This window comes from Anoplopoma fimbria, chromosome 12 (assembly GCF_027596085.1).
Source record: "Anoplopoma fimbria isolate UVic2021 breed Golden Eagle Sablefish chromosome 12, Afim_UVic_2022, whole genome shotgun sequence".
Lineage (NCBI taxonomy): Eukaryota > Metazoa > Chordata > Actinopteri > Perciformes > Anoplopomatidae > Anoplopoma > Anoplopoma fimbria.
This window is the reverse complement of record NC_072460.1, coordinates 19,601,189-19,622,305: the sequence shown is the minus strand read 5'-3', so window position 1 is coordinate 19,622,305 and position 21,117 is coordinate 19,601,189. Positions and strand designations below refer to the sequence as shown.

The 21,117-nt window shown below is 40.7% G+C and overlaps 1 protein-coding gene across 3 annotated transcripts; it reads right to left on the bottom strand.

Moving 5' to 3' along the window:
* Positions 1 to 906: 906 nt before the first annotated feature.
* kdm5c (lysine (K)-specific demethylase 5C) lies at positions 907 to 20,510 on the bottom strand. 3 transcript variants are annotated; one of them, XM_054608463.1, is made up of 29 exons: positions 20,141 to 20,510; positions 18,777 to 18,924; positions 17,713 to 17,790; positions 17,481 to 17,603; positions 17,218 to 17,388; positions 16,881 to 17,015; positions 14,333 to 14,389; positions 11,689 to 11,812; positions 11,148 to 11,419; positions 10,499 to 10,657; positions 9,726 to 9,845; positions 9,472 to 9,630; positions 8,542 to 8,723; positions 8,243 to 8,405; positions 8,032 to 8,151; positions 7,745 to 7,939; positions 7,376 to 7,557; positions 7,156 to 7,280; positions 6,909 to 7,056; positions 6,745 to 6,835; positions 6,195 to 6,577; positions 5,929 to 6,067; positions 5,591 to 5,770; positions 4,728 to 4,856; positions 3,850 to 4,614; positions 3,643 to 3,685; positions 3,340 to 3,539; positions 2,115 to 2,303; positions 907 to 2,010 (listed from the first exon to the last, which is right to left on the bottom strand). In XM_054608463.1, the coding sequence occupies exons 2-29, from the start codon at positions 18,918 to 18,920 to the stop codon at positions 2,002 to 2,004; spliced, it is 4,785 nt and encodes a 1,594-aa protein (XP_054464438.1). In that variant the 5' UTR covers positions 18,921 to 18,924; positions 20,141 to 20,510; the 3' UTR covers positions 907 to 2,001. The 3 variants fall into 3 exon arrangements, with proteins under 3 accessions (XP_054464438.1, XP_054464439.1, XP_054464440.1); XM_054608464.1 differs by having other exon boundaries at positions 20,224 to 20,510; XM_054608465.1 differs by lacking the exon at positions 14,333 to 14,389.
* Between the last annotated feature and the right edge of the window lie 607 nt (positions 20,511 to 21,117).

The following is a 21,117-nucleotide window of genomic DNA, read 5'->3' as shown; positions in this document are numbered from 1 at the left end:
TGCATTGTTATTGTCAGACCACAGATGCTTTTTGATAAAGAGGAGCTGAGCGGTGCCTTCCTGTCAAGAAGACTTGATTTAGCACAATTTTCAAAGCGATAACAAAAAAGAGCTGAACTCCTTTTGCTGTGAAGGTAATCACTGAAGCACAGAGCAACTCACATTTTTTTTAAAGAAGGGCAAACTGGGTTGTATAAAGCACAGAAAACATTTGATGTTTTATTCAAAAAGGCACATTTGCCATTTAAATGAATAAAATATAAAATACTTTTTTCTCCATTTGCTATTTCAAAAAGTGCAACATGCTTTTTCCAGACCAATGACTTTTGGTCAGTATGCAAATATTATTTATTTCAATGTTGACTGTGAACAAGGCTGTTTCAATGCAAACTAAGATTATTCTTCACTACAGAGAAATCCCTGTTAATTTAGTCTGCAGCTACTTCAACTGTTGAGTTTTCATTCACAAGATTCTGAGATTTCTGTCAATGATGTGCTCTCAGACGGAGCCTCTGGATGATTATCCAGTTAAAGTACCTATAACGAAATAAACTGCCAAGAATGTGGTGTTGAGAAAAACCCTGTGAATAAAAGCTGATTTTTATTTGGCTTACATGCATGTTTGATATTGAGGCAGAATTTTTTTTCTTTTTTTAAAAGACTGAAAGCCTTTAACATTCTGTATTTGTGGATGTCTTTCTAACTTGCTTAAAACTCCAGCATAGTTAATGAAAACATGGTGTACTTGTTCTATATTGTGATGTCCATTCTGTGTCTGCCATTTTCCAGTGAAAGCTTTTATAAATAAATGCTGTGATCATGAAAACTTACTTTACGAGTCTCTAATTTCTGCTATGAAACATCAGGACTCCAGCGTTTCAAGAGGAGAAATGATGAGTCAACATGTCCTAAACAATTCTAAACCTTTATTTTTCTAACAAGAGTGAAAAGAAACAAAGGCAACATTAAAATGAAAAGTTTATACACAAACTCACGACAACTGTGTGTCTGCAATATCAATAATAATAATAATAATAATAATATTTGAATCCAGGAAACAAAATAAGTTGTGACAAGTGAGTTACAGTGAAGTTACCTTAATTTGCAAAGAGAGAAACGAGGGAGGGAGAAAAAGAGGAGGAATTTAAAGGAATAAAATATTGAGCCAAAATGAGGGGTCGCTTTAAAAAAAAGAAAGAAAAGAAAAAAAAAAAAAAAGGAATAAAGGGGAGAAAGACAAAGCCAAGAGGTACAGATATCCATTTTGGGAAAGTAGCACCAAAAACATTAATGCCTGTTTTTAACACTTCCCAAAATTTACTCAGTTTATTCAAAACGCATGTCCCCTCAAAAACAGCATCAAAACACAAGATTCAATACAACTAAAAAAATACAAGTGTAACCACAGTGCTGTTTTCTAACAACAGCTGTCAAAAACCTTCTGCTGTACCTCAGCTTCAGGATCCATGCCCAAACAGAACAGTCTAAATACACCCCCATAGCTTATCCAACTTCAACCAGTGGGCTCAAGTGAAGGGAAACGGCAACCGCCGGTTCTGAGACGGGCTTCAGTTGAACTAACATTTAATACAGTTGGGATAACGTAGCATACTGACGGACCTCAGAGACAAACTCTAGACCAAAAGACACTACTATTGCGGTGGGTCCCACATCGGTCCAACACAGTCTTAATATGTTCACAGGAAAAATGAGTCCAGGGAAGGTGGAGAATAAAGGTTGGGTAAAATAAAGTCTGAAATAAAAAAATAAAGACTGGTGAGTTATGGCTGAGTTTGGGACGAGATGGTGGAGTGTACGAGAAGAGTCATTGCTCTGTTAGTGTCTGGATGTGTGAATGAAGGATGAGAGGGGACGTAGGGTGGAGGGGTGGGGGATGTCCTGCATCTTTCTAGAACTTGACATCGTCTTCTGGCACAGAATGATCTGTCCCTTCAATTCCTCCGACTAATCCGTCTAAACAGAGATCCAGCGTTGAGTATATCACAAAATCTGTCAAAAGGAAAAAAAAAAAAAAAAAGAAAATTGTTAATCTCAATACGAAGCTTAAGCATCAAAACTACAACAGAAAAAGCAAGCTTAAAAGGGGCGGTCACCTCTGGATTGGTCTGGACTGGTAACTGAGTGGGGGGGCTGTGGCTGAGGGGACAGGTTTTCTTTGACTCCGAGGCGTCCAGTGACCGTTCTCCGGCCCCGTCGCCGGTGCCTCCTCTGTGGCTCTTCCTCTTCCGTTTGGAGTCCTTGGCTCGTCCGCGGCTGGTTCGCCTCTGCTCTTCAAGCTCAATCTGAGAGAGAGAGAGAGAGAGAGAGAGAGAGAGAGAGAGAGAGAGAGAGAGAGAGAAGACAAGAATGTTAAAGAGGAAGCTAAAGACATCACCAAAAATGGCGATAAACAAAGCAACCCATTTCACAATTTCCTCCGACTTTGACTCTTGATGCAACAGAGGAGCGTTTGTAACGACACAAATTATACGAATGCTAATAAAAAGTACATTTTCTTGCATACTTGTACATTAGCTCTCATTAGCACAAAGCTCATATATTTAATTCAATTTAACCACTTTTTAACAGACTCCAGAATAAAATGTGACAAACCTCATTTAAATACAAATGGAATTCATTACATCAGTCAGAATTGAACATCAGTCTTCTATAGTGATCCTGTCCTGCAGACCCCATGTTGTGTTTTGGACCACTAGTAGCACCATGGAGCTATGTGTCTGTTTGCTCTTGTGCATGCAGGTGACACGAGACACATTTATGTCAATGCTCACACTATTCCACTGATCTACAAGTGCCAGTAATGTGCCAACAAATGCAGCAATGTGCCAGCAAAGGCACAAAAGACAAAGACTGCTAGCAAGTAAACATGGCTGTAAACAATGCAGGTTTAAAACCTTGAAGAAGAATCCTCTTTTCCAGGAAGGAAATGCTTTCAACGTGTTGGATGGGATTTAAGGATTAAGTTAAGCCGATGCGACATGTTTTCTGGTAATTCAATAAATAAATATATAGTCTTTATGAGATTTTGTAAATTCTTTAGTGAATTAAATCCTTGACAAATAAAAAGTACGGAATATTTTCTTATTTACAAGAACTTTTTTTAAACTAAAAAGTTAAATGTCTTGAGCTAGTACTAGCTAGCTAGTTTTTGTTATATTTACGTCTGTTTTTTGGGTTGGTTTGCACTTATCTCATTTTGGTGTCAGGATTCAATTATTTAGATTTGAATTCAAAGTTTTATGTCTTATGTCTGTCCTTTAACATCTTGCTCCCCTTTAAAATATATTTTTTTAAAAGGTCAAAGTTTATTTTCCTGACCTGAATGAGTGTGCGCAGTGTTTCTTTTGGTGGAACAGAAGCAGCTTGCAGAACTCTGTGGATGACGAGTGTCTGGTCCAGGGACACCTCAAGCAGATCTCCTTCAAGCTGCAGCTCCTCCAGCTGGACTTTGGTTGCCGGTAAAAGCTCCACTACCTGGCCTTTGAGCAAAGGCAGCAGGGGCAGCAGAGACCCCACACCTGAGCGTCAAGGGAGCAGAAGAAAAACATTGTGAGATCTGGTGTTTTGTGTGAGGCGTTGAACAACTTGACTTTTAACCTTTACTTTAAAACCAAATCTTACCTGTAAGATTTGACTTCTTGTTGATGCCATTTTCACATCCAACCTGTGGGAAAACAAGCATTGTATTAAACAGACAGGTTGGATACAGTATGATAAGAAAGAAGTTGACGGAAGTTCAAATGACGGAAGATGTATTTGAGTCAGTTGCACATTTTCAGTCTATATTTGGTTTAATATCAAGATAAAGAGTCAGAATAAGGTGTTGACCTGAGTGCCGTTGCTTTCCTTGGTCTTCTTTTTAGGTGAATTCTCGTCTGTCAGATCGATGACTCCTTCCTCCACCTCCCCTCCCTCAGAGTCTGATAAAACAATCACTGAGCTCCCCTCCTTCTCCATGTTTTCCTTTTTCTCTGTTTCACAATTGAGAGTCTCTTTAAGTTCCTGCAGCCTCTGAACAGCCTGCTGCAGCTCTGTAGTCTCCAGAGCCTCCTTGGCTCGGCCCTGCCAGGTGATGGCCCTCTCTGTGAGACACTGCAGCGCCTCCCCTTCGGGCAGACGCACCGGCAGCCTCTGCAGGGCGACGAGTAACGCCAGGATAGTCTCCAGGCGAGGGCGCCGTGATCGCTGGCACCGCGGACACAAGAAGCGCGAGTCCCAGTCCCACCAGCAGAGGGGGTTCACCGGCGGTCCGGAGGAGGGGAGCAGGGAGGGAGAAGGAACACAGCTCCCGTGGAACCAGTCCTTACACAGATGACAGCGGAGTTGAGGCGCACGGGGCTGACCGGTGCACACGCACACTGACTGAGGAGGGGCGGTACCGTTACCGTTACCGTTCTCCTTTACAGAGTCCTCTGAGTGGCTGGATGTGTCCGTCTCCATGGCGTCCTCCCACCTCCCGTTCTCCTTGTCCTCCTTGTTCTCCTTGTTCTCTTTGCAACTTGCGGCGTAAAGTCCAGATTTGCACATGTTCAGTTTCTGTAATCTTAGCAGAGCCTCTTTTTCCTGGTGCTCCCCTTCTTTGAATGCCATCACCTAGAGACAAGGCACACAAGACAAGTTCACCTTCAAAACTAGTATTTATTTAAATAAGCCAGGATGAAACTTCAGAGATTCTAAATAAACAATATCATACTCTATAGACTCACAATAGCGGCGGGGTCCCTCAGGTCCTGAGCAGAGAGGCCCACGGTGTTGGTATCAGAATCATCTAGAGGCTCATCCAACAGCTCCGTCTCATCTCGCCTCTCTCTCCTTTTTGCACACGGACATAATACCTGCAGGGAAACACTGCAGTTTAACGCACGCTCGTTTGAAGGTTGCCTTGCTGTAAACCGATAACTTATCTCTTTGCTCAATGTTGACGTAAATTCAGTCTATTCAAAGCGAAGGTGGATAATAAGATATATTTGTTGAAATTCTCTATACATCCTGACAGCAATAAATAAAACAAATGCTCAGACAAAGATTTAAAAATAAAAAAAGTTGGTATATATGGCTGTTTTATGACTATATCAAGTCCCTAAACAAGGCAGTGGAACTGTGACGCACAGAAGAGAGAAACAACGGCGGAAAAACAGCGTGTAGAGACGGGATATTATCACATATCACTCTGGGGATTCAGTTGCTGATTGTTGAAAATGTGGAAAGACTAACCAAGACGTGAATTATATTTTGTTTCTGTCTAATTTGAATGAAGTGTGTTTTACGATAAGTTAACAAGGCAGTAAGGCCTGTTTTAGTTAGTTGTAAAAGAAAAACTTGAATTCAGAAGGTGTCTGGTTGTATTTTTCGGTTTAAACGTGTAAGAATACTTCATTAATGTTTTGTGAGTTTATTTATCAGACATAGCAGAATGGTTGCTCGCAGGCAGTGCATCCTGGTACACAGAGGCACACCTGCAGCAGGAGAGATCAGCGTCTCCGATTGGACATTCAAATAGAAAAGGTGGAGAATTTTCCTTTTCAATAAAATTTCAATATTATTTTTTCATTTCCTTCCAGTTGCCCACCTCTAGCAGACTGTGCTGACTGCTCTTCTTCAGGAAGGTCTTGCTGGCCTTGTCCCTCCAGGAATGAGCGCTGGCGACCTGCAGCTCCAGCTGTCTTAACTCCTCCATGAAGACTGGCAAGTCTCTTCCAATAGCCACCAGGCCCTCCAGGTCATCCAGGCATGGGTAATGCTCCCCATTCTGCAGGAAAGAAAATAAAGAATGATAATGTTACAACATGAAGGTAAAGCATATTTTGCAATTTCGGGTATTTCAGTTCAATTACAAATCATCATTACAGAGGGGGGGATGAATAAAAAATGAATAAAAAATAAGGCCAACAAAGATTTTTTTGCTACCTGGATTTCCTCGAGGTCTGTTACCCAGGCGCGTGCTCGAGTGAGACAGTCCTGCAGGGCGAGAATGTTGGGCAGCTTGACTGGAATCAGCTGGGCCTCATTAACTATCGCCTCCAGAGTAGAGAGAGGATGTTTTTGCCTGGAAGAACAAAACCATGACATACAAATGTTGATCATCGCAACAGGATAAAGTAGTTGCGAAGTGTTGACAACCCCTGTGGCGGCTGAAGCATAGAGAAATGTTTGTTTTGACTTGTTTGTCTTACCTTTGCTCGAGGCAGATCTGTGCTTTCTCCTCCCAACGCTCTGCAATCGTGAGCAGCTCCTGAAGCTCGGCCATGGCCGTCTCCACAGACACACTCTGGGGTACGTTGCAGCCCGCTTCCATCAGGTTTCGCAAAACGTCCAACATCACCTCCTGCCTTTCCCCTCCCTCTGTGCCCAGGGTGCGCCTGACATCTGCTAGCCAATGGCCCTGCTCCTTTAGGCCCTGCAGTAGTTCACACTCGGGCACCTCAACAAGCAGCTTGGCCCCCTGCTCCAACAAAGTCTGCAACTGTTCAGGTGGTGAGGAGTCCCTCCTCCAGTCCCTGTCGTTGGCCAGTAATTGAGCCTGGTTCTGGAAATCCTCCACTGTCCGCAGAATCGCCTTGAAAATCAGACGGTACAGAGGTAAACCGGAGGTGTGCTCAATAAAAAGGTGCCATTTTTGAGCTGAGAGAATAGTAAGTTGTTTATACAGTACATTGTATCATTTTTTTAGAAAGATTACATCTGGAAAAAATACAAGCTAGTTTACTCAGAGTGACATCTCACCTGCACTTCCTCCAGCTGCGTTATCACACAGGGCAGGTTTTGCATCTTCTCTACCAAGGATTTCAGCTCTGCCAAAGTCATCCTATTTTCACTGAAAGACGGCAATAAGTAAGCTTGTGTAACCGAACAGTTATTGTAAATGTTAAGTAGACGTTCTATCTTACCTGGTCTTTGAGTTACTGAGGAGTTCAGTACTGGTCTGCTGGCAGCGTTCTATGTCTTTAAGAACAGTGTTGAGTTTCCGCAGAAGTTCGTTGTCGGGAAACTTTTTTTCCGCTGCTTCATTCTTCAGCACCTCCAGGTCGTCAATTCCTGCAATTCAGTAACCGTTTAGTCTCAATGCTTTGTTTTAAGATCAATATTTTCTTTGGAAACCAGGTTTAAAGGGAAACATTTATGTTGATTTCCCACCTATCTTGTTTCCTTCTTCCTGCTCAAGTGCCTCCTTCACTCTGTTGGCCCACGAATCAAAGGACTCAGACCGAACCTTTAATCGATGTAACATGGCTAACAGCTCATCAAGGGTATATCTGTATCTGAAAGTGAAGGGATAAGAGATAAGATTAACCCAACCAGTGGAGATTACGAGGAAATATTAGCAGAAGACTGTTGTCACTCAGGAGATAAATACCTGAGGTAGAGTTTTTCAGTGGGGCAGTTGCACAGGTCCTGAGTGTGATAGAGGCACACCAGTCTCTCGGGACAGTTCGAGCAGGCCAGAGCAGAGAGGAAGCACGTGGTCTTACATTTGTCACACTGTCTCTCATCGTCAGGAAGCAGCTCGAATGCCTCACGCTCTGCTTCAGTAATGCCCTGCAGGTTCAACGCACAGATGTTATTAGACAATAACATTTCCCGTATTCCCATCGGACATTACAATTGAAGACATTATCCGGCATGAAACCAAACTGAACTATTATTTGCTGACACATATTAATTGGTTCAATGCATAAATAAATAGAGACACAAACTATCTCTAGGATCCGTTTGTGTGTCTCACCCTTTCCATCAGGCCCTTTCGCAACTTCCTCTCCTCCTGAACAATAATGAACATTTCCCGGTGTGTAGCTGCAGCCAGGTTAAGGTCGAGCTTCTCTGGGCTGGTGGCCATTTTACAGGTGAGCTCCTCGTGGGAGAACACACAATACCTCCTTAGACGTCGGTAGTGCTCAATGCAGGAACGTCCGGCAGGCAGCTGAGAGGGAGGGAGAAGAGTATATGTTGATTATGAAGCATTGTGAACGATGTGGAATGACAACTTGAGACGGACGGTGTAAACAGACGTACCCAGTCTGCAGTGCAGAAGTTAACGGCTTCAGCAAAGTTATATCCCTGATTGAAGCCACTGTGGTAGGCTCGGGGGAAGGTGATGACAAACTCACCAGCACACTGGTTGGTACGAACAACCTGCCAATCACAAATATTAAAGTCAACTTAAAGAAAACTTTTTACACAAACATATTTCTGCTGTGTGCATGTGTGTCTATGTGAGACTGACCGGTACACCGTGAGACATGAGGATGTTGGGGTTCATGATGGTGACCAGCTGGTGCAGGAGGTCAGGTTGATACTCAAACAGCTCTGGCGTCAGCTTCTTCATCACCCCTTCAAGTCGCTCAGCAGCCACAGAGGGAACACCGTACCACGTCTTGGGTTCACCCCTGGAGATGATGGTTAGGCAGGAGGGTAAAGAACAGAGAGGGAATGTTATAGAATTTCACTCAAATTCCTGTTCCAGGCGACATTATCATGTTCTCTACCCCAAACCCACAACAATACACAAAAAGCATTCTGTACCAGTGCAGGTAGTTGATGGAGTAGCTCCAGTGATCCTCAATGTGCCAGCAGAAAGCCGAGAACACCATGCCGACGTAAAGCCAGGGCACCTTCATCCCAGAGATGTCTCCGTTAATGTGGCACAGCAGGGACTGCTCCAGCACGGGCATCACGTTCAAGTTCCAGCCGCTGCGGGCGTAACCCTGACCAAACAAAGGAAACAGTGTGCACTGAGAATAAGCACTGGACCAGGATTATGAATTTACAAATAAAATAACCTGAATACAGGTACCACATAAACTACACTTTTACTTTTTTGATTACATTGTTCAATCAACTCTGAGTATGTTAAATCTGAGTTAAGCAAAGGCAGTCGGTAAATATCCAATGCTTTTAAAGATATTAACACAATTATTTTCGAATGAAGCCTCAGACAAAGCGTTCAGTGGCTTTTCTTCCGCTACTTCAACTCATGAAGCAAATTTAAACTCAGTCAATTAAATGCTGTTAAAACACGTTTAGACTATATGCAGCCAACAAAGCTTCCTTTTTAGAAATACATTTATAATCTCCAATATTGTAGGAATTATGTTCCAAATGCCAGCTAATCCCAATACGTAGCAGACAATTTGAAAACTCACTGTTTTCTAATGTACTTTTAGCAATGAAATAAAAACTGTGCAGCAAACTCTCTTTAATGTAAACCTGTTATTGTCAAGAGCATCACTGAAATATGTAGGGAGTAGTTTGTAGAGTGCATTCACATCAAAATGGTTACATTCAGAATGCCACACTGGCCTTCTGTAGTCATGATATTGTATTAAAAATCTACTTCAAATTGAGTTCAATTTATAACTTTCAACATCTTCAAAGTGTAATCTCAAGCAGGATGTTGGATCCCTCACTTTAACCTCGATGACCCTTCAAGTACATTTTTCACAATGTGCATACCTCCTCTTCCTTTGTGAGCTCCTTCTTGCCATTGTTCATCGGGAAGCCGCTGCCAAACTCTTTGGAGTGTATGTCCGCTCCGTACTCAACAACCACGTCCTCCTCGATACTGCTGACCAACCTCCAGAACTCTCTCTCCACGAGCTCAGTGGGAACCATCTACAGCGACAACACACAGGCGATAGATTAGTCCCTCGCATTATCAGAGATGTGTTTCATAATGAATGGGTGATGTCTTGTGCGGCTGCGCTTACATGGACAGGCATGTTGAAGTAATCAGCTTTGAAAGAATCTGCCATTTCCCCAAAACTCTGCAGAGTGTACTCCCGTGTAGCCTGTTCAAAGCCAAACGCTTCTGAGGGTTTCTTGCACTCCTAGAAAAGTTAGAAAGTGAGAGAATCAGAACAAAGATTAGTCTTTTGGGTTAGAAGAAACTCAACAAAACAAGGCATGCATGTTTAGTGCGTTCATTTAAAACTATGACAAAATATGTTCGTGAGCAACGTTTTCTTCTATGACTAAGACAAGGCGATGATGAGTTGGCAACAACGTCATTAACAATAACAGTGAACATGCCATTTCGTGCTGGGGGGGGGTCAGTTTTCAAAGAATGATAGAATGCTTTCGTCATCATTCAACCTGTGTTTTTCATCACATAATGATAAGATAAAATCGTATTTGAAATGTGTGACTAAAATGACAAAATTATTGTTTTGGCTAGACTAGATTGACCGAAATATTCAACATAATGTGATGAAAAAGAAAAAAAGGCATTGGTCACAAAAAACATAATTGCAGACAAATTAAGAGAGAACAGATTTTAACTAAAAGTAATGACTAAAAGCTGACTTAAGTGTAATGACTTTTCGGCAACTTATAGGGGACTAAAACGTTTGAGTTCTTGTCGACTAAAACTAGACTACAACTATGAACTAATAAGCATTCTAAAAACAAAGACTAAGTCTAAAATAGCTGCCAAAATGAACACTGATTTTGTGTTCCAGTCACACATGTCATCTTTACTTACCTCTGCCACACATTTAGGGCATCGCCAGTTGCCCTTTGGAGGATCGGTGAGTGGGGGTAGTAGACAGTAGGTGTGGTAGTTATCATCGCAGCCATCACACAGCAAGAGTTTCTCGTCATCGTCTCCCCGACCGCACATCCGACAAACAAAAGAATCCACCTATGAAAAAGTGACAAACCAGAATTACTACCTCTGCGATGTTTGCCTTTACCGTGACCATCGGCAGTGTTCCAGTTTACATCCATGTCTGTCAAAAATATCTTTGACCTCCAAAATCCAACCAAAATTATCCAGCCACAGCTGTTGCTGGGGTGGAGGCATAAAATAAGTGCAATAAGTGTTTTTAGGGCTTAGAGCCAGACATGTGTGGCTCACTTTCAACTGGAGCAGAATAACACGGGGGCCTGTGAAGCACTGAACAGGTCAAATTCAACAAAAGATCAGATTGTGGGAGAAAAAAGGTCACAATTCTGTACCAAAAAAAAAAATCATCTGCATTCACCTTAGAATGAAAAGTAATAAAGAGCACAATGCATTGTGTTCACATAACTGTACAATCATATGACCTCTCGTTGTAGTTTAACATTAAATGTCAAAATGCCGATCTCGACTTTGTCTGCCAACTGAGTGCATTCTTTGGTCTACTTACACACTGCGGGTTGCCGAGGTTGCGTCTAAGCCTCATGGTCATTTTGGTACAAGGTCCATCTTTAACATCTTGCTTCTCATCTTTACCACCCTCTACCCCTGGTTCTTCTTTCTTCACCTCCGTCTTTACCGTGATGGTAGGAGGAGGCGGTTGGGGGCTGGATGTGCCCCCGTCACTCTGCCTCTCTTGAGGCTCCAGTGGCTCCGCTTTGACTGAGGGATCAGGAGCAGGAGGCGCGCTTTCCTTGATGGTAACAGTTTGAGGCAGTTCATCTAAAAAATAAAAAGGGGAGGAAGGATAGTTTTAAATACTGCTTTTATTTTTATTTATTTTTTACAATGCAGGACTCCAAGTTGGCAGCTCTCCTATGCCCACAATTTACTTCTTTCATAAATTGTGCTTTAGTTGATTTAATTTTATTTTAAAACGTCTAAATTTCCAGGTTTCTCCAGAAGAGAGGTTACCACATTTATAGACCATGTAGGTTTAACTGAATGTTTCTTAAAAAGGTGTGGAATTAGGTGGTGGTCATGGGACTTACCTTTCTTCCTGATGCCTTTGTACCTCGCCACAAGTCCAAGTCCCATCATCTTAGGCCCTGCACCATAGATCTGAAGCTTCTTCAGTTCTGGGTTCTTCTCGATGTCTTCCTCTGTAGGTTCAGGCTGTGGATGAAAGTACATTTTTTGTCATTAAGGCATAGACACACAACAACCACTCTCAAAAGCACACAGAACCAAGCAAGGATCTAGGCCAAGTGCAGAACAAACGGGTAGAGAGAGCAATGAGAGCAGAGCAATGCCATCACAAGAAGGGATTATGCTCGGTTAGAAATCAAGGAAAAGTTAGCAGAGATCACAGTGAAAGTTTAAACGTTAAGACCCACCGCCAGAACACACAATCAACAGAAGTTGCAATCATACAGTTAGAGTAGGGTATTATTTAATTTGTATTATTATTAGTCTGTTTTTTGTTTTTTTAACAAATGTATTCACATTTTAAATTAATTTAGGCCATCATTTGTCATAAATGTTGACATATTTTGTAAAAGTTGAACCAGTTGAATATACAGTTTATTGATTTTTTTTTTTTTTTAAATAATTGGACAAGTTAACATTAGCTGATTCTGAATAGCTGTAGTCTAGACATGTATTATTAATGTTACCCAAAAGGCAGGTAATGCTCATTTCACATTTATGCGTTTCTCTGCCGTGTAAAAAGCAAGTGTCCTCATTTTAGACATGTAGTTTTATGCACAATTGTGTTGAAAGAAGTAATAATTAAAATAATTAGGTTATGGATCAGTTATTTCCTGTTCCAATCACATTTCATCATCATGCCTGACTTATAATAAAAATATTGAATGTGCATTTGTTTTTGTTGTTCTAACGTGGTCTTGGACTTTCCCGATATTTGAAGTTGATGTCAAAAACCCTCTGACTTGGACACAACCTAAGTGGTCTTGACTTCAGCTCTGACACCACTGCATTCTTAGACATCATCCCATTTCCTCTTCTCACTTTCTGCAATTGAAGGCATATTCTGAGCTGTTCTCATCATTCTCATCCCATTTTTTACAGTAAATGGCCATAGACCTTGTTTTTTTTGCAGCCTTTGGATGTGTGGAGACATCAGGTGAAAAACTGTTAAAAGTTCCTAAATCTGTTTGTTTTTTTTGTACAAACATTGGTAAAACACAATATTAATTAAAATTAACAGTGTTGTAGGGAATGATTTGTCATTTTAGACTTCCTCCCTTGTATTAAATTACTTTTTGCGCTACACTTTAGGACCGTGGTTCCAGTCAGCCATATGATTGCAAACAGTAAACACAAGTCATGTGTAAACAGCAATGTAGACAGAAACACAGAAGGTCTTAACGTCACTTTCAACAATCAGTAAGCAGATCTAAAAAGCACATATAAGGTTCCAACTCAGAGCTTCTTCTCTTTACATCCACTTAAGGCGCTTTTAAAAGTACAGTTTAGTTCTAATCTTAGAGAGGTTTGGGTTCTACTTGGGTGTGCACATAGAAATCAGTCTGTGTGTAATCAGAATGCAACCTGTATTCCCACAACAAGAAAATCAATGTATGCATGTCATGACAACTTTGTTTGGGCCATTTGAGGCAAAAAAAAACTGGACAAATACAACGCCACAAAATTTACCATCCAAGACTTTGTTCCCCAAGAAGGATAAGAAGGAAGCACGTTTGTTTTTGACTTTACCACCTGTTTGCAATTGCACCCTCGTCAGTCCAGCAAATGTAACTTTGTCTTCCCATACATTCTTGTATAATTTCTGCATCCCCGTACCAAAAATGTGTTGATCCAAGGACTACATAAGTGGATCAGGGATTGGAAGCACTAGCCAACAAATCAGTTCAGCAGGGCTTGATGGTGTCGGACAAACTGACGAGCAAACCTACAAAGACTAAGATGTTTCAGTGATTTAAGACTCCAATATTTCACTGTCTGTCGTTAGACTATGGTACTCTGCAAGTCAAACCGGATCAAATTACAACTAGGTTCTTCTGTGTGAGTGCACTCAAAAGAGAAAGCATGCAGCCACATTGGTAGCTGCTATAGAGAGTAGACTGTAAGGGAAAAAAAAAAAAAAAAAAAAAAAAGCAAGAGGCACACAGACAGCTCAGCGACAAAGCATTTCAAGCCAAGTGCAACCACAGAGACAGAGCATGGGTGAAAGAGAGAAAGCTAGAGAGTGCATCCGCCCCACAACTACACTAGAAAAGTGTGTTTGGCACAGGGATCCAAATTTGCATACATTCAAGAACAAGTTTTTATTAAATTCTGTAATATAAAACATAATGACAAGGCCCCAAAACACCTTTGTCCCACATTAATTAAAATCTGAAGAGACCGGCCAGGGACATCATCCTCTCTGTGTTCATTGTTTGGTCTAAATCTGGAAGATTATGGTGATTTAATAACTTGCGTTCCCTATTATTGTAATGCAACAGTTTTCTATGGCTTTTTAAAAAGTATGCAAAAGTCAGGTGACCCTATTATGAGCTGAGAAGTGTGATCGCATGTTAATGAAAATGTTTTAGTGGTTAGTTAAAAAAAAAAAACAACAACACTTAGACAACTTCAGGAGGTGAAGTGATAGGTGGTAGGAAAAGAGGCAGGGGGGAAAGTTGAGCTCATATGCTCGAGAGGCAGTACCGCAGAGATGAGTTGAGAGCCAGTGGTGAGAGGACTGGGGGCCAGATCCTCTGGACCCTGCAAAGGAGACAATAACAGCAACAATAAACTAAGACAAGAGAGGAAAAAAAGGAGATGAGAGAGGAAGGGAGAGAGCCTGGAGAGAACAGAGACACTAGTTGTCACTGGGACACATTATGAGAATGAAGTGGATCTAGATACTGAATTCTTTCCATCAAAAGAGGTTTATTTTGGAATTTTTGGTATGTCTAGTAAATCTTTGGACAGAATTGCGTGATTTAAAGTCTGGTTCAGTTTGCAGACCAATAGATCAGCATGTTTATGACAAATGTGGATACATCTCAGCTTTTTTTTTTTTTATTCAAGCTGAACTATTTTAAAAGCATACTATGTGTGAACCATACTTCTGTTATCTCAGCCCTCACATTACAAGATGCTGCCAACAACTGGCAGGTGATTCAGCTGTCACACCAGCTTGATTTAATCTAAATGGGAAAGATATGGCTCCAAAACAGAAATGTGGCTGGGAAGGATTTTGGGTTTGGGAATGTAATGTTGGCTGACAAGCAGGGTCCGGTATTATCTTTTTTTTTTTTTTTTTTTTTTTTTTTTTCGTGCAAGAAACTTGTCATAGAAAAATTAACTGGACCTCAATTGAATACCTTCATAAATTAAGATAAATGGGAATAAAATATAATCCCATCTGGAATGATGAAAATGATGCTCAACTATTTTTTTGCTCAAGTGTTATTAAAGAAATTCTCAGACCTCAAAATACTGTCCCATATAAGCTGCTCAAGTAATGAGAAATAAAAAAATAAGCAATACCAAATATATGCTGATGTGGATGTTATATAAAAGCCCATTTCTAAGACGTTATATAACTCTATAAACAGAACCTGTAGATCACTAAGGTTCTGCTTTCAGTTTGTTGTGGCGGGTAGTTTATCGAGCAGGCTTTGGTTAAATACAGGTAAACAGTCCTAACGGAGAGCAAAAGAGGCGAAATACATCGGCCGAAATGTAATCTCGGGACTCCCATTGCGATTGTTACGTACTCAAAGTATGATGAGTAGGTCGTTCACAACGTTTTGGAGAGGGGCTTTAGGGCAGAAGGTAAGGTTGCATGTAACAGGCATGAGATAACAGAACGATGGCCGATCCAGAAGTTTAACTGTGTTTTGGTTATATTGATGCAACACAAAAAAAAGGTCTTGCAAAAATAGGAAGCTTATGAAATAAGAAATTGTGTGTCTACCAATGAGATGGAAGGAAGTGGGTGAACAAAGCAGAACACAAAATAAGCAAAGGGACAGAGAGACAAAAGAGCAGAGTTAAGCACAGCAGCATGGCGGGATGGAGCGTAAGCAAGCAGGGAGGCGCTCTGAGTGCACTGTCACATCTTCCAGACACTGCCACTGTCACCGATGCACAAGGGCACATGGATAACCACAGAAAAAGTTAATATACAAGACAGCATGGTACACTCCAGAAGATTGTCATCCAACAAGCTCTGGAGTAGACTGTTGGCTTGACTTTTTGTTTGCCTGTAATGATGGAAGCTCTGTCGTTATTCGTTTGGCTGAACAACGGGCAGATAGTAACCCTTTTAGATGGTAATAACACTTTACAATGTCAGCAAACATGATGAGAGCTGCCAGCCTTCGATGTTTGCCGTCCAATCCAGATCATTAAATGGCGAGCATATATGTATCGTATTCTGTGGTTTACCAACTGCAGATTTCTCTCAATTACAACAAACAAACACACTGTAGTTTGCTCATTATTAATGGACCTTCAATGTATGTCGAGAAGAAACTTTGATTACAAGACTGATATTATTAAGACAGATACAGATAAGATAATTAGTGGCAAGGACTTTGATGTGTGGTTTAAGTTCTGTGGGAAACAATCATTGATAACGTCATTGTAGGTCAGGACATCCTGACAACCTGGTTATTAAAAGGAATAAAATGCAACAATTAACTATTAAACAATGTATAGACTGATATAAAAAGAATCCCTCCCACAGCCAGACGTAGTGTGCCCTGGGCTGCATTAATTCAAAATCTGGCACCTTCCGCAGGTTTCTGAAGAGGTGTGGAAATGTTAATTTGTGCTTTAGGACGCAACCGCCATGAAACAATAAGAAAATAATTGTTTTATTCTTCTGAGTCACGGCTTTGTTCACCTAAACACCGGTCCCTCTGTCCCGCTGTGCTCTCTCTCCTGTCTTTCTCACTCGCTTATCGAGTTGGAGAGGAGGGGCGAATTTTGCATGCTGTGTTCACAAACAGCAACCGGCAATGTGACTACATATTATATCTTTAAATTCATTCACAGGTTGAAATTCCCCTCCAATTTTTGTGGTTTTGAAAATCAGCTCTATAAACAATAAACATTATTTATTTCTGAATGGTTTTGAGGCAGCAACGTGCATGCTGAAATGTGAACCAAAAAGTATATTCAAGTGACCAAAGCACAGTTAGTGGTCATAGAGGTATGCAAATTTATTGAATGACAAATACGAAGAGAAACTCTCACTCACGTCGGGCTGGCAGCGGTTTGCTCTGCGTCCGTAACTGCTTGTTTTAGATGGTTGCACAGACTGTCGCAGGGGGATGGAGTGTGGCTTGTACTCTTTATCCACCTCCTCACCATCATAGTGCTTTGGCTTGCAATGCTAGAAAGGAAATAAAAAGAAACACGTGAATATACATATGATGTACTGTATTAAGTATTTAGATTCTGACCAAAAGAATGTGTACAATACATCATAGAGTTACTTAGCTACTCTTCAAAGACAGACTAGTTTTCAGTGGTATCTATTAACGTATCACCCCTGATAACACAGAAAAGACAGACAGGAATGTGTAGTGAGATACCGGAATGCTGGCACCAGACTGGAACACTTCAAAGGGGTAGACGATCCTCTCATAGTGCGAACGCAGCAGAGAACCAATATTCTTGCCTGGAGGGTAGCCAAGCCTCTGAGCCACACGAGCCCAGCGCCGTTCCTTACAGACCATCTCAAAACCTCCTTCATCTGTCACAATCTGGAGCATAAGAGCACATTTAGAAAATCATAGCCAAGGAACAAAAATAACATCTAGCATTAAATTGACTTTTAAATAAATGCAATATCTACCCTTGACAGGCCGAAAAGATCAAGGATGCGCCTTTCAATATGTGGGATCTTCAAGGAAGAAGCCTGGATCTCCCAAAACCTGGCGATGCGGTCCAAATAATTAAGTTTCACTCTGGTCTCCGCCTAAAATGAGATACATGAAGGAACACCATGAGTACAATGGGCAATTCCATTGACAGCTTAATTTATGTATCGACAACGTACAATTTAAAAAGGAAAGAGAGAAACTTACCTCCAACTCATTAAGCCTCTGGATGCGGGGTGTGAACTTGAAGGTATCCAGCTCCACTGAAAACGGTGGTTGCCAGTCCTGTTTGGGATCAAACACATGCAATTAAACTTGTAAGCCGATACGCTAAAACAACCACTTATGTAATTTATGCTTTGATGGTGACCTCTAACATTCACGGAGCTTGCTAAAATAAACAAAGTAAATATGTACATGGGAGAGAAAATGAAATGGGGCCTTTAGTTTGGGCTGAACCCTGGTTTAACTTTGGCTTACAGGCTCGAAACCTTGGCCTATCTTTAACCAGGAAGGAGAACCAAGGTCACCTCAGAAACAATGGAAGTTCACACTATCAACAATTAAAACGTCTTCCTCCTCACCGATAAATTTAGAAGAATTTATAATTCTGAAAGATCTTAACCTGGAAAAAACTAATAGAAAAACTGCACTGTCAGTAGAAATACTATACTATATATATGATTATATCCACCAAGCCCCTAAAGATGAAGAGGTTTTAATTTACACAGCATTTGCAGTTTTCCTCCAGTAATCCTCTCAATTCTCTGCATTATGGTAAAATGTTTTAATCTGTAATGAAACTTATAAAAATGTCATTATTTCCTACTTACATTTGTTACAAATGACAGCTAATTAAAGTGTTATAAGAGACGCACAAAATGTAATTTGTGGAACATAAATTCAACTGAACATAAATTTAAATCTTGTTTTGGGGGAGTATATATAAAGAAAATTACTTCCTATACCTATTTTATTGTTTGTAAAGCCACTATGTGTACGGATATTCTACAAATTAAATCGTGCTGAATCATCATCTTTGATAATGCCTTGCAACCAACACACACATCCATGGCAATCAGTCATTTGCTCTCATTTTATATTAAACATGCTGCTCCTTTTTGTGGATGATGCACATAACAGAGAGTCCATGTACCTTTTCCTTAGTACTTATAAATACTTTAAACCCAGTGCGTGCTACAAATGTTACACTAAAGAACACAGTCAGCATGTCATTTTCTTAAACGTAATTCAACCATAAGCAAATTTACCTGTGGTGGTCGAATTTTGCAGATCCCAGACTTCTCTGCAATTGGACGAATCTTGGCAATGTAGCCCAGTGGGTCCTGAAACTCCTCCCATGACGGTTCAAACACTGGACACTCCGGAGGAGGTACAAACTCTTCCCCTTCCATTGCCCTGAAAACAGGAAGTTTGACAATGCAAAACTAGTCAATAGACTATAGCAGACTTACTTATGAGCATGACAGTGTCAATACAGCCTTACAGAAAGCAAGTTTCTGTATGCAGCTCTTGTTTTTTCATTTGTAGATAATAATAATAATAATAATAATAATAATAATAATAATAATAATAATAATAATCTAAAAAGCCATGCATATGTTGCATTTGCTCTTTTCTGAATTGATCAACATTTTCTCCACGACTTAATGAGCTCCAGATCCTCAGGGGCAGACAAACATATTGTATTTGTTTACTCCTGCTCATACTACTTCCTGGTCTAACATGGCATTGTACTATAGTCAGCTTTACATATATGGCAATTAGTTCCTTCAAATGTGTCATAGTTTATAGTTCCCCATTAAACTTAACATAATAGCAAATAACAAGAGACATGGATAATCCCAGGATGAGGATTTTTTTTGTATCCCTGTGGTCCTTGTGAAAAACCCCTCCCCCAACACCAGACACAACAAAACAAATGCCATGCTCTGTTGAATCAACCAGGCTGGAAAAGGGCAAAAGTTTTAAGCACTGCTTCCCCAATTGCATAACTGAGCAACACTCAAATTATATAAACACAGAACTGATTTTTTTTTTTTCTCCCTCTAGTGGAATAGTTTGCTCTGAGAAATAAACACTGCTTTGTGTAATGTGTCTGCACATGAAGTGTTTAATTAAATCCTTTCATTATCATAAACTTGATTTTGGGGGGATTCCAGTGACATGTGTGTCATCTATGATTCCTCAAAGGCCTTCAGACAAACAATGGCGTGGAGGCCATGAACCCAAAAAAAAAAAAAAAAGGTATAGGAGGCCAGTGAGGCATCAACACTCTCCAGTAGTCTGAGCAACATGAACTAATACCAAGATCACATTAAAACACACACAATATCACCCAACACTGACATGTAAACATCAATGTCCATCTTATTAACACAACTCTAAACTACACATGTCTTAACTTAGTTACCCAACAACTAAACTTGGGAGATAACGCCACTTCCAGCTAACGTTAGCATCAAGGCCTTTTGCACAGATCGCCTCCCACGGTGTTAGCATAACTATGTTAGCATAGTTAGCTCACGTTGGCTAAGCCACAACTACAAAATGCTACATGCAGTTAGCTGTTCGTTGAGCCATTTTGATACCACAATGTCTCCCCACTACTGACCCGCAGACACCTGGATGTCCCGGGGTACGACAGGCCCGGGGGTCGCTCTCCCTCCTCTGTTGTTGTGATGGTGGTGAGCTAACCTCGGTCCGGTCGGCTAGCTGACGATGCTAGCAAAGTTGACCGTCTTCCCCGCAGCCTCAGTCCTCCATGAACCCCGTCCTGTCAAACACTAAAAACCCGGTATTTCGTTTAACACCACGCGAGAGTCTTAAACTTTATCGATTATGTGGTTATCAATCATTTCCCTGCCAACATCATCACTCTCTTCAAGCCATCCTATCTTTCTTGATGAGACGCCATCTTAGTTTTTTTTTTTGTTTCCTCCGCGACCGAAGCACAACCGTCGGATCTTCGCGTCACGTACCGCACGTTCACTCCCTGAAAGTAGTGCCCACGTACGCCAGTTTAACCCGCGTAGCAACGACGGGGCCGCTGGGAGTGACTGTGAATGTGACACCACGTGACCATCCGCCCAATACAAATACAAATGTTAGTTCAATTATTTTAATACAAGTTAAAAAATGCATCATAAGAGATAAGATAAGAGATAAAATAGTCCTTTATTAGTATCAGGATTACAGCAGCATAGGGTAAAGTGCACACAAGAGACAAGATAAAAATAAAAATGCAATAAAAACAACTATTATAAATAAGCAATAACAAACAGTAAAATCCACAATAATTGAATTGAATTGTGTTAATTATGTTGGATCATGTTATATAAAATACGCCACCGTTTAAAAAGAAGTCTTTGTTATAAACTGTCAGCATTAATGTAAAGGTTGCACGTGTTCTGGATTTACAGTACCAGTCAAAAGTTCTCATTCAATGGTTTTTCTTTATTTTTATTTTTTTCTACATTGTAGAATCCATGGCAAATCAGTCATTGCCCTCATTTTATATTAAACATGCTGCTCCTTTTTGTGGATGATGCACATAACAGAGAGTCCATGTACCTTTTCCTTAGTACTTAT